The sequence below is a fragment of the Octopus sinensis genome, linkage group LG22 (genome assembly GCF_006345805.1).
Source record: "Octopus sinensis linkage group LG22, ASM634580v1, whole genome shotgun sequence".
In the NCBI taxonomy this organism is placed as follows: Eukaryota; Metazoa; Mollusca; class Cephalopoda; order Octopoda; family Octopodidae; genus Octopus; species Octopus sinensis.
In genome coordinates, this window is record NC_043018.1 from 4,256,438 (window position 1) to 4,270,629 (window position 14,192).

At 39.0% G+C, this 14,192-nt stretch overlaps 1 protein-coding gene across 1 annotated transcript in view; it reads right to left on the reverse strand.

Moving 5' to 3' along the window:
• The window catches only part of LOC115223083 (vacuolar protein sorting-associated protein 13A), a 311,737-nt gene that overhangs the window by 11,751 nt on the left and 285,794 nt on the right, over window positions 1–14,192 (reverse strand). The window contains exons 60-63 of the mRNA XM_036512095.1: window positions 8,181–8,315; window positions 7,651–7,740; window positions 6,469–6,687; window positions 248–331 (exon numbers count right to left, since the gene is read on the reverse strand). Coding sequence (XP_036367988.1) covers window positions 248–331; window positions 6,469–6,687; window positions 7,651–7,740; window positions 8,181–8,315 — 528 coding nt within the window. The remainder of the gene's footprint in view (window positions 1–247; window positions 332–6,468; window positions 6,688–7,650; window positions 7,741–8,180; window positions 8,316–14,192) is intronic.

Consider the following 14,192-nt stretch of genomic DNA (forward strand, 5'->3'; position numbering starts at 1 on the left):
AAGAAATGGAAAACAAAACAAAAAAGAGGAAAAAAAGAAAACTAGCATTATGGTAAAAGTAAGGAAGAGCAATAAGGAAGAAAAAAATATTTTCAAACGAAGCAAATGTGGGAAAATCAAGAAAAAAAAAAGCATAATGTTAAGAATCCCTTTTCCTGCTCTTTATCAAAAAACTGAAAAAAAATCCTATTTTCACATGAAACAATTTTCACGAAATAAATTTGATTTCAGATGAACAAGCAAATACCTTTTTTCTCCTGTGTTTTTTGTATCTGAATAATACTGGAACACCTAATGGACTGCACTCAAAAACAGCATCTGAACCAGTGCCCTAGGGGGAAAAAAATACATGAAAGGAAATAGTTTGGGCATCACAATGATATTTACATTCTTATTACATTTTCTAGAACCATAGAAACACTTTAAAATCAACATAAGTGATATTGAAGCCTACAACTAGAAAAGTGGCCCAGATTCAATAGCAAAGTCAACAGAGGGGTGAGGAAGGAAGGTCACTCTAATATAAGGTTGAGTATTGCATGGGTTTTCTATTTTTGTTTTTCCAGTATCTTAGGAGGACACTTTATTCTCATCCAATGCAGCAGCAGCAGCAGGCTGGAAGGGGCCTCATTGTAGGATCAGCACCAGATGGCTAGACACGATTGGGAAGATCCCCAGAGGCACGACATCAATTTGGAAGATGCAGAGAAGTTAGCATGCAATGGAGAGCAGTGGTGGTCCTGGTTGGCTCTACGCATGATGATATCTCTAGAACCACTAACCAGGAATAATCCCTAGCCCCATCAAGCAAGAACATGAAGGGAATGCATGCAAGCTAGAAATATCATAGGGGTCTAGATTCATCAGTTATATAGTAGTTTCATTCTGTGTCATGATACTTTTTACTCGTAGATGGACTGAGCCAGTGAGAGTTAACCTTTTAGCATGTAAATTACACTGTCCAATAATGCATTATCTCATAGCTTTGAGATTTCAATGTTGTGATTGTTTTATTTTTAGAATGGCATTGTAGGATAGGTGTATGAGGCCAGATCTGGCCAGTTTGAGCATAATAACTGGAAGAATATTTGGGCCCTGGGTATGGAGGCTGGTTTGAAATACTAAAGGGTTAAACATCTTAGTTTTGGACACAACACAGGGCTGATCCCAGGATATATCCTTTATCGTTTGCCTTTTACTTGTTTCAGTCATTAGTCTATGGCCATGCTGGAGTTCTGCCTTGAAGAATTTTTAGTTGAATTCACCCCAGTGCTTATTTTTTCCAGTGTGGTATTTATTCTGTTATTTTTTTGTTTGTTTGTTAAACCACTAAGTTACAGGGACATAAACACACCAGCACCGATTATCAAGCAGTGGTGGGGACAAACATAAATACAAAAACACACATACACACATATATACATATGATGGGCTTCTTTCAATTTCTGTCTACCAAATCCACTCACAAGGCTTTGGTCAGCCTGAGTCTGTTGTAGAAGACACTTGCCCAAGAATGCCATGCAGTGCAAAAAGACATTCAGTGATGACCACACTGCACCTGTTTTTTTTTTTTTGAAGAGGTCACCATCCTTAAACCCATTCCAATAAAATGGTAAATGACTAAATAAACAAATAAATGGTGAACAGGAAAGGAGATACCTCTTCTCTCTCTCTTCCTCTACCTACCCACCCGCCTGCCTGCCTGCCTACCTGCCTGCTTACCTACCTACCTACCTACCTACCTACCTACCTGCCCGCCCGCCTGCCCACCCACCTACCTACCTACCTACTTACCCACCCGCCTGCCTGCCTGCCTACCTACCTACCTACCTACCTACCTATCTATCTATCTATCTGTCAGTCTGACTATCCATCCATCTATCGACCTATCTGCCTACCTATATTTCTATTTATCTACATATCTCATTTGTCATGGAACCTCACCCAAACAAAAACAATGTTCTCTTCTAAACAAGACCACCCCACCAAAAATCATCTGTTTTATACAAGGTAACAAGCTGTTTGTACATTCACAAAATTTTATTCAACAAGTTTGAGAAACGAATGGAAGTGCTAATAATAATGAAGAAATAAAAAGATTTTTTTCCAAAATTCTGACAACTCTCTCAATATTCAATTTCTGTATATCACATCTAACACCATACACACACACATATATATACATGCATATATATAATATATATATATATATATATATATATATATATATATATATATATAGACATACATGCATATATATATATACATACATGGCACGTGTAAAAAGATTCGAGCAAGGTCATTGCCAGTACCGCCTGACTGGCCCCTGTGCCGGTGGCACGTAAAAAGCACCCACTACACTCTTGGAGTGGTTGGCATTAGGAAGGGCATCCAGCTGTAGAAACACTGCCAGATCAAGATTGGAGCCTGGTGCAGCCATCTGGCTCGCCAGCCCTCAGTCAAAATCGTCCTACCCATGCTAGCATGGAAAGCAGGCGTTAAACGATGATGATGATAATAACGTGCACATATATATCTGTATATATATATATATTATATATATATATATATACATGCATATATATATATATATATATATATATATATATATATATATATATATACATAGTTAATCCAAACATGAAAACACAAAGAGAAAACACAACAACGCGAGGACGTGGAACAAGTATAGTATTATTGGACGCTCAGGAAAGAAGGAAAGAAACATAGGAAAAGGAAAGATCCAAAGAAGGGAAGATGGAGGAAAAAAATCGCCAACAGTACACACACGGTCACATATATATATAAATATATATATATATATAAATATATATATATATATACACATATATGCCATGCTTCCCAGTAGTGAAACATGGGCTGTAACTGCAGAGGACATGCGTAGGCTTGAAAGAAATGAAGCTAGCATGATCCGCTGGATGTGTAATGTCAGTGTGCATACACGGCAGAGTGTAAGTGCCCTGAGAGAAATGCTGGACATAAGAAGCATTGGACGTGGCATGCAAGAGAAATGTCTGCGCTGGTATGGTCATGTACTACGGATGGATGAGGAGAGAGGTGTGAAGAAGTGCCACTCCCAAACAGTTGAAGGTATCTGGGGGAGAGGTAGACCCAGGAAGACATGGGATGAGGTGGTCAAGCATGACCTTCGAACGTTGGGTCTCACAGAGGCAATGACGGAAGACTGAAACCTCTGGAGATATGCTGTGACTGCGAAGACCCGACAAATAATGTAAATTCATGGCTGTTTCCTGCACCAGCTTCACATAGAAGCCCCAGCCCATCCAAAGTGTCTTGGATTGTAGGGCGACCTGCTGTGCTTGAGGAGACACCTATTGAGTCAGGTACATCAGCATCAAAAATCAAATGGAAATTGTGGTTGCGATACCTGTGCCGGTGACATGTAAAATGCACCATCTGTACATGGCCGATGCCAGCGCCGCCTTGACTGGCTTCCATGCCAGTGGCACGTAAAAAGCACCAACCGATCATGGCCGTTACCAGCCACCCCTGGCACCTGTGCCAGTGGCACGTAAAAAGAACCATCTGTACGTGTCGGTGACATGTAAAAAGCACCAAATGTTTGTGGCCATTGCCAGCCTACCCTGGCACCTATGCCAGTGGCACCTAAAAAGCACCATCCGTACGTGGCCGATGCCAGTGCAACCTTGACTGGCTTCCGTGTCGGTGGCATGTAAAAACCACCAACCAATCGTGACTGTTGCCAGCCTCCCCTGGCACCTGTGCCATTGGCACGTAAAACGCACCCACTACACTCACGGAGTGGTTGGCGTTAGGAAAGGCATCCAGCTGTAGAAACACAACCAGATCAGACTGGAGCCTGTTGCAGCCTCCTGGCTTCCCAGACCCTGGTTGAACCGTCCAACCAATGCTAGCATGGAAAATGGACGTTAAACGATGATGATATATATATCCGTTTTTATATCTTGATTTTTTATTTTTCATGCAATTTACGCAGGCTTGCACGCATGGTGAACACAGTTCACGTCAAACAGCTGACTGAGTAAAGTTCACTATTCAATGCATGGGATAAGGCCTAAACAAACACATTATCGATTTTTGCACTTGCGAGATGAATTTCGGAACAGAAATAGCGCAGTTCAATTTTCATTCGCCTAAACTTTAAGTGACTCATTTTTGGTGGTTCTACAATTTGTTGGCTAGGAGGAGATGTACCGGGAAGTTAAACACACAGACACACACACAGATACACAAGTTGAGTTTTATATGTATAGATATAATATATATACATATAATATAAATATATATACATAAATGCATATATATATATATAAATAAAATATAAATCCCTTTCTGTGTGTGTGTGTGTAAAAGATTATAACAGCTGTATTTTTCAACTAATTTTCTCTAAAGTGGGAACATACATTACTTATGTTTCAGGGATGGTTTTAGACTCTTAAAATATTTCACATAATGAGTAACCAGCTCTGTGGGGGCAAAAAATACCCCTTCTTGGTTTACGTGGAGAAGGGAAGTAACTCTTTGCGAAGCAACTTTCAGAAATTGATTTTCTTCCTTACATCCATTGGCCATAAAAAAAATATTGCTTTTTATATTAGATTCACGTCTTTGAAAGTTTAAAAAAAATATTTACTTCCAGTTTTCTAGCATCAGTGACATCTATATCTCTCTATCCATCTCTCTCTCTCTCTCTCTCTATCTTTCTATCTATATGTCTGTATCCATCTCTATCTCTCTGTATTTATCTGTCTACATCTTATCTCTCTAAATATCTGTATCTATCTTATTTGTCTAACTAGCTAGCTCTCTCTCTCTCTATCCCCCTTATATCTCACTCACTTTTTATTGTGTTCACTTTAATTTTTCATACACTATTGTTTTCACTTTAAGTTCAATCGCTATTCTTTTCACTTTATGCTTTCAATCGTTATTTACAAACAACAATAAGTTACTGACAGAAAGAAGTTCACAATTACTGATGGAAGTTATTTCATACATATTTACTGACTGAAGTAACTCATTTAATTTGAGAATTTATAATGGTTAGACTTTATTTCTTATTATAATTAGATATTACTTTCATTAAATCGTAATTTAAAAAAAATATACTAGTTTTTATTTTAATATAATATTTATGTTTAACTTTTTTATCATGTGATATATTAAATCTATAGATTTTATACATGGATATTAATATAATGAGCTTATATAATGGATTTGAGTGTATTTGTACTATTTCAAATTTTTTATTGTATTTTTCATGAATGGAATCGATTGAGTTGATTAATTAGACATTTAACCTTTTAAAATCTAGACAGATTAATCAGAATCGTTGAACTTAGTAATTTAGTTTGCTTATCAATATTAGTTAGTTCTTGCTATTATTTTGACTTTGATCGTTTTTATTATTGTTAATAGAGGTTTAGTAGAGAACTGGTGATTCTGATTGTACAACTTCATAGTGAATTGTTCTTTGGTTAGAATATTTTAGCACCTTTCTTTAATTTGGGATTGATAGGTTCCTTTCTTTCCATTAAAATATTATTCTCGCTATTATATATATATATATATATAATATTATATAATATATACATATATATATATATAATATTATGTAATATATACACACACATATATATATATATATAATATTATATAATAATATATTATTTATTGATATATAGGTGGATTATGTATTTGTAATACTAGATTGAAGTTAATTAGGTATTATATTATTTGATATTTAGTCTATTTTGTTATAGTTTGTAATATTAATATACACATGTATATTTATTATATGGTTAGCTTATGTAAGGAGTTTGTCTATATTTGAAACATTTCTTATTTTGATTATAATTTAATGACATTTTATAGCTTTGTGTTTTTCCTTTAAATTTAAAGTATTTAATTATTGAATTATTATTTTATTTTTCAATTATGTATATTTAGAATTTTCATAAACATATATATTTATATATGTGTTTATATATATGTATATATTAAAGTATATTTATTAATTATTTTACTGTTCTATTATATTTTAACCTGATGAGCGACTATATTTATATGCAAGTGATTTCTCTACTACTATAATCATTTCTTAAATATAGCAGCGTAACACGTGTCGGTTTTCTACCTATTATATACATTACATTATTCTTGTAATTTACTTAATCTTTACTTTTTAATTGTTATTTTGATTTGAAATTTTCTATTATATGTAATTTTCTAGATGGTGTAATTTAATAATTCATTTAAAATTGATAAAAGGTGGTTTTTTTCTAATATTTTATATTCATTTATATATATATATATATATATACCTACACACACACACATATATATCTTACAACCTGAGATAAAAGATATTTTCTTGAATTTATGTATTCAGTTTTTTCTGAGAAAATATGGCAACAATATTTGTTTCTGAGATGATAATCTTACCCGCAGCAAAACAGGAAAATCTGTTTTATTCATGATCCAATAAGGGGAATAGATGCGAAGATCATGAGTCAAAGACTGAACAGAATGGATACTGATGCTCAGATATTTCTCACTTGATTCCATATCAGTCTCTGTTTCCATAGAAATAGCTTTGAACTCTTCCATATCATTGCCAATGTCTAGGTTCCCACTCCAGTCACAAGACAGGTAATCAGTTATCTGCAAAAGAAAACAACAATAGATGATTAGTTCTGATTTCAGTCTCATTAATGTTAGTCTGCAGTCATCATTGCCATTATCGTCTTCATCATCATCTTTGTCGTCATCATTGTCGTCATCATCATCATCATCATCACCATGTTCATCATTGTTTTAACATCTATTTTCCCATGTGTGCATGGGTTTGATGAGAATGCCTTGGAGCAGAGTTTCTATATCTGAATGCCCTTTCTGGCACCAAACCCTTTTTTGGTTCCAGATAGAGGAATATTCTTCCAGTCTATTGAACAACAAACACCTAGGCATATTTTATGCAACCAAGTGGAAGTAAAGGACCCCTGTATAATTGAGCCCTTTATTTATAGAGAAACCACAACATGACAAGAAGCTTGGACATGCTTTTGTGATGAACTGCAAACAAATGAGTCAGGAAGCCATTATTTACAAACCAGCAAAAGGCAAGGGGAAAATGAGCTCACACACATACACACAAAATGGGTTTCTTTCAGTTTCTATCAACCAAATCCATCACAAGGCTTTGATCATCTTGGAGCTACAGTAGAAGGCATGCATGCAGGAGTGAACACGAATTCACATGGCTGGGAAGTGAACTTATTAAACACAGCAATATTTATTTATTTATGGCTTCGTCATAATTAGCAGTGGGAAGTGATCCATGCTCAAACAACAGACAAGCTCAAAGACTTCACAACAGACTGGACCCTGATAAAGACACCAAAGGCTACATTGATCCATCAAACAGAATAAAAAAATGCTTCCTTTGATGGGCTCTATGCACTCTGTACTCACATAGCTTTGATTTATCCGAACATTACATTGAAAAGACGCTCAAAATGTCCTTTCAAATGATTGAACGTGAAACTGCAAATTTGCAAACTAAACATCTTCATCACACAGCCATGCTTGTACTGCCCACACTGGTCAAATAGATCATTTACATACCTGCAAGGACAATTTCTGCATTTTGGTAACATCCACAGTGTACAGAGGTGTCATCTCACCATGGGTTAAACTACTGTAGGAGTTGGTACCCTGAAAAACAAAACGGAATTAGAAATATTAGTTTGTTCAAAAAAAGCTAGGGTTAGCTCGACTCCTTAAATCCCCTTTGCTGGCATTCTACTACTACTACTACAACTGGTACTGTCACTCCACTACAACTAATACCTTTGGTTCTGCCACCACCACCACCACTACTATTAATAATGGTGTTGGTGGTATTACTGTCACCACTACTCTGACTACTTACTACAAAAATCATTGTCAATTAAAAAATAAAAAGGAAAGAAATAACATTTCAAAAATATAAAGAATCTAACAAAACTTGATTCATACAATTTATACAAAAATAGAATTATTTGGGAGCTGCTGGTTCCTTGTGTTTATTTTGGTGGTGGAGTTTGCAACCCAGCCACTCTGAAAGAGTTAAACATTATTCAATATGCAGAATAAGACAGCAAATGTAAAGGTACCTCCAGAGAAAACTGCACATCATATGGTAACAAATTATGTAAAACAACTGGTGGATTCATGTGGAGGATATAGTAGGGGATACTTTTGGGTAGTGTCTGGGATGGATACAGGGTTTCCTGGTCCTTGCAGGTTACCTAAAAAAGAAATAGTAAAAATGTAAGGCATTGCATATGTCAACCAGACAAGAAAGGAGTGCTCAATGCACTAAGTATTAGGTTTAAAAAAAAAGTATGAGGGTTGATTCATTTAACTAAACATTCTCGAAAACAGTGCCCCAGCATGGCTGCAGTTAAATGTCTGAAACAAGTAAGAAATTATATATATATATATATATATATATATATAAAAACGATGATGATGATTACATATATATACACACACACTCATACGTAATGAAATCTGTCAGAAGGATAATCTCGAGGACAAAGAAATAAAAACCCACAGAAGCCATAGCCACTCATAATAAAATGGAGCACTGTGGAATGTCCCAGTGAAAACCTCAAAAAAAAAATGTAAGTACAACAGACCTGATATAATGATTTGTGATGGAGAAGAGAAACTGTGTACAGTTGTAGAAATTAGCTGCTCAGTGGATGTTAACATAAAGCTGAAGATCAGTGAAAAAGAGAATACCTACACTGAACTATTAAGAAATCTGCACTTACTCTATCCAGATTAGAAGTTCAAGTTTATACCTGTAATTATTGGGGCACTGGGATATGCAATGTACTACCTAAATAACAATCTTGAGAAATTCGGCTTCTCAAAACCAGAAAGGAGAAAACAGACACAAACCATCACTGGAACTGTAAAAATCTGTAAAACTTTTCAGAAGTTTATCATTTAAGTATATCTGAGCATGTCTAGATATGCAAGTACATGCATGAGGATACATACATAAAACAAAACATATAAATCTGCACGTATACATACATGCAAAAATACCCTGCTTTTGATGTTGAAATTCTAATGAAGAAGCCTTGATCTAGGTTAGAAACTTGCTCTCTCTCTACTGGAAAGAATGAATGACATACATATATATGTATATATATATATATATATATATATATATATATATATATATATAATATATATATATAAATAAATAAGGATAAGATTGTTAATTTTAAAATAAATATCCACGTAAAAAGCACCCACTACACTCGCGGAGTGGTTGGCGTTAGGAAGGGCATCCAGCCGTAGAAACACTGCCAGATCAGACTGGGCCTGATGCAGCCTTCTGGCTTCACAGACCCCAGTTGAACCATCCAACCCATGCTAGCATGGAAAACGGACGCTAAATGATGATGATGATGATGATATATATATATATATATATATATATATATATATAGATAGATAGATAGATAGATAGATAGATAGATAGATAGATTTCTTTATTAGCCACACAGAGTTGCACACAGACGGGACAGATTACAAAGTAGAGCTATTCTTTTTGGGGGAGAGAAAAAAATATAAAGGTGGGGTAGGTTTTCGATCAAAAGGGATCGTAAAAGGGAAAGAAGAAAGAAAAAAAAGGAAAAGAAACAAAAGAAGAAAAGAAACGATCAATAGGGATCGTGTATCACAGTGTCATGATGTAAGGTGTAAGGGGGAAGCAGAAATAGGTTTATCCGTTGGAAGAAAAGCCTACGGAAAAGACCACGGTAACCTCGGTCAATATTGTTACATGTTACCACATTTGTTTGCAAGTAGGTAACCCTCTGTTCTAAATTTCCGGGTTCATAGGATTATGTTCAAGGTGGCTTCGTCATTCATACGTGCCATCCTTGCTACATTCACCTATCTTTTTTTAAAATATTCGCTAGACAGAACTTTCCTCTCTACTCTCACTTTCCTTTTCAAATGATACTTGAAGAAGTTGATGAGAGATTGACCAGAGAGGAAAGTGTTTGTCTCCAATCCTTTCAGACACGTCCACCAGATACATTCTTTCGCCATAGCCACAAGGATGATGAAAATAGCTCTTCCTTCCCGTTTGAAGGAAGGAGGCGTGACAATATTGACGATTGACTCGGCTGATAAACCGACTCGTCCCACACATGACAGTAGTTGTTCGACATAAGCCCACAGGTCGGAAATTGTTGGACACTGCACGAGTGCGTGCAGAACGGTTTCGTCATTCTGACTGCATCTTGGGCAGGTCAGCCCTGTGTTTCTCGAGCCATGTCTGTAGAGCTTATCCCGAACGGGTAGCACTGCCAGGCCAGGGATCTCTGGCCCGAAAGTCGTCCTGAACAGGTGGGTCAGGTACTCCTCGTCGACGTCCAGGTTCGCCCTGAGCTCGTCATTGCACCTCCCCTCCACTAATCCCCTATAGAATGCTTTGGTTGTGTTGAAGTCACTCAAGGTCGACCCGGCACAGCATAGTTGCTTGAGAGCAACGTGACACTCGCAGTGCCATTCGCCCTTCCTCGGCCTCTTTTTGATCCACGATTGCAGTTCGGTCATGGAGACGAGCTGCGGGAAAGCAGTCCCAGTGCATGTCTGCGCATCATCAACCACGGCATACCCAGTCCTCCTTTTAACGGGTGTTGACAGCAAATGGATTGCCTGACCATCGGGACGCATCCTTTCCACAAGAAACGAAAGAGAATGTGTTCTAGTTTGGTGATGGTAGGGTCGGGACAAGGCACGACGGTCAAGCGGTAGTAGATGACGGACGCGATGTATGAGTTCGCTACCTCTGCCCGACCTTTTAGGGACAGTTTCCTCTCAGCCCATTGCCTGGTGAGAGTGTCCACCCTACACGTTATCTCGTTCCAGTTCTTCTCCATTTGGAGGTCTAGACCCCGAGCAACTCGACTGGACCGTCGGTCCAGCGTCCCACGACGGAGGCACTGGTGGACGGCATGGGCTTGCTTCTCCAGGTACTGATTTTTCCTGGTTGATTTTTGCTCCTGTCACCGCTTCGTAGTCTTTCAGTGTCTCGCCGACCTGCTCGATTTGCTCCTGGCTAGACACTATGATGATGACGTCGTCCACGTATGCAGACACGCTCGTCCCACATCCCAATTCTTGTGGGATGCCCCTCAGAGTTGCCAGCTTCCGCAATAATGGCTCAAGAGTCAATACGTAGAGAAGCGACGAGAGGGGGCATCCCTGACGGACTGAACGTGCAATGTCGAAAGGTCTTGATAGATGTCCATTTACGCGAATTACCGAACAGATGCCTCTGTACAAAGCGGCTATCCAGCCTCAGAAGACGGGACCGAAACTAGCTGCTCTGAGGACATCCTCCAAGTATCGATGGTCTACCCTGTCGAAAGCTTTCGATTGATCCAAATTGATCAGCGTCCCACCCATTCCAGGTTCCTTAACTACCCTGTCTATGATGTAGTGCATCAGGTGGAGGTTGTCATGGATGCTCCGGCCCGGCACGGCGCACGCTTGCGCCTTGTCAACCAGTTTCTCGATGACAAGCGCCAACTTCTTGGCTAACACCTTGGCCAAAATTTTCAAGTCTGCATTAAGCAGAGTGATGGGCCTGAAATTATCTATTACATTCCCCTTGTTTAGATCTTTCTTCAGCAGTGTTATGGCTCCTCGGCTCACAAAACCAGGAATGCTCCCGTTTTGCTGCCAGTTGCAGTACAGCACTGCCAAGACATTTCCAAACAAGTCTGGCATACAACTGTAAAGCTTGTAGGGTAGACTATCCAAACCCGGCGATTTGTCCCTCTAGCATTCTGCCATCATGTCCTGCACTTCCGCCACCGTGATGGCACCTTCACAGCGCTCTGCCTCTCTTGTCGAGAGTCGTGGTAGGCACTGAAGTCCACCCTATGTTCTTGCCTGTCACTCGTCTCGAACAGTCGGGCAAAATGCTGTTGAAAGCCCTCACACATTTTACTTGGTTCGAGTAATTTGTGCCCCTGTTCATCTACCAGAGACTGAATGGTGGCTTTGTTGCTCTGTTGTGCCTCTGCCACCCGGCCTCTCTCACGGCTCCAACACCTTCATTCCTTAGAGCACGCATCCTAGCTCTGATAACACACCCTTCGTGTTTGGTTGAGGGCCAACTTCGCCGCCAAAACGTCAGATGCGATGCCGCTTCTAATTGCCTCTTCTGGCTTCTTAACTAGCTCACCCTCTACTCTGTTTCTATCTATGGCTAGTGATTTGCTGTACCTAATCACTTCTGCTTTTACTGCTCTCTTGAGGGCGAACCACTATTTGTTGTTGATGATGGCTCCCGTCAAAGCCCTCTTTACTAGTGTGCTAATCCAGTCTCTGAAAACCTGTCTCGATGGGAAAGACGCGTTTAGTTTCCAGTATCCGGGACCCTGCCTATGTGTCTTACCTAAGTCTAGCATACATGTCACAAGTTTGTGATCGGTGTAGCTGACTATGTGGAATTGTGGACATCCTACGCTATCTCTATCTCCTGTACTACACAGTATTCTATCTAGATACGATCTCGACGACCTGATGCAGTTGCTCCATGTCCACGTTGGCGCATTCGGGTGGTCTAGTCAGTACCTGTCAGACAGTTGAAAGCGTCTGAGCAGGTCTCTGAGGCATTTGCATCCCCTTCTATTCCTATCTCCTCCAATGTAGTCTACATGCATGTCCAAGGTAGCATTCCAATCCCCCACCAGGAGTAAAGGATGAGACGTTCCCAAGAATACTTCTAGACGTTGAAAGAAATCCGCCCGACCTGTCAAGGGCGGTGCGTAGACTGTTACGAGTCGAAAAGCGCACCCATTGCTGCCGTCGTCATCCAGGATAACCAGTCTACCCTCCGGGTCTATGAATATTGTCTTTACTTTGAGATCCAGACTCTTGCAAAAGAGTACCGCGGTGCCACCACCGCTCATTCTTGGCAGACAAGGGGAAAAATAAATGTTGAACTGTCCGCGAAACATGGTCTTTAGGGCCCGTGGATTGTAGAGTCTGGTCTCACTTATGGCTATGATTTCTAACTTGTGTGACTTTATTTAAGAGGTACCCTTGTTTCCAAGGGGACCCCAAGCCACGCGCATTTACACAACCAATCTTGATCATAATCCTAGTGAATTAAAATACAAGTGAAAGGAAAGTTTTCTCCTCCTTTGGTTTGTCCTCGAGGAGATCCTAGTAAAGTTTCTTCATGAGGTATTTTTGGCATTTACCAACCGCACTGGGGAAAATGCCTTTTAGTGTGTGGTGCAGACTTCTGGAGATATGTAGTATTTTGATGTGGTCTGGTGGTGTTGTGTATGGGTGATTGTTTGCTTTTATGTCATCTTCTGTTATGTTTGTTTTTGATTTGATGTATTCCATCAAATTTATGTTTTTGGTGTCTATAGCTGTGAGCATGTTTGCTGTATATATTTTTGTGGTGTTGGTGTGGCTGTTGTTTGTGGTGGGTTTCGAAATGTCTTCGGGAGATGTATTTCCTCCCTGCTTTGTTTGTGTTTGCATTTGGTTTGGTTGTGTTTCTGCTCTTTTTTTGCCTTCCTTTTCTAGCTATTTGCCATTCCTTGCTGGTTTCGTCTTCCGACGAATTTTCTGAGGAATCAGAAGGGGGTAGGGGTATGTTGTAGGCTTCTATGTATGTCTGTGTAAGTGGTTGTGCTGTTGTTTGCGTTGCTGTTGGTTGTTGAGTGTTTGTGTGTGGTGAGTGCGGTATAAGGGATGGGGAATCAGTTTTTGTATATTTTTTTTGTTTTTCTGTTCCTTTAGTTCTTGCTGTTGTTGGTGGTATTGGTATTTTCTCAGGTATTTTCTCGGGTGTTGTATTATTTTTTGTTGTTTATGGATTAGCTTGGTGTGCTTCTCTTGTTGTCTTCTGTGTTGATGGTGGTGTGGGTAGTAGTGCTTTTTACTCGGAGTGTTTTAGTTGTGGTAGTGGTTGTTGTTGTTGCTCTTGTTGTGAAGTGGTTGGACACTTCTTTTTCAGATGTTTTTCGCTTCTGCACAAATAGCAACGTGGTCGCCTGCCCTCTATCACATCATAGAGTTTGTAGCCTTCTGGCAGTTCTATAGTGGTGGGTATCTTTTCTCTT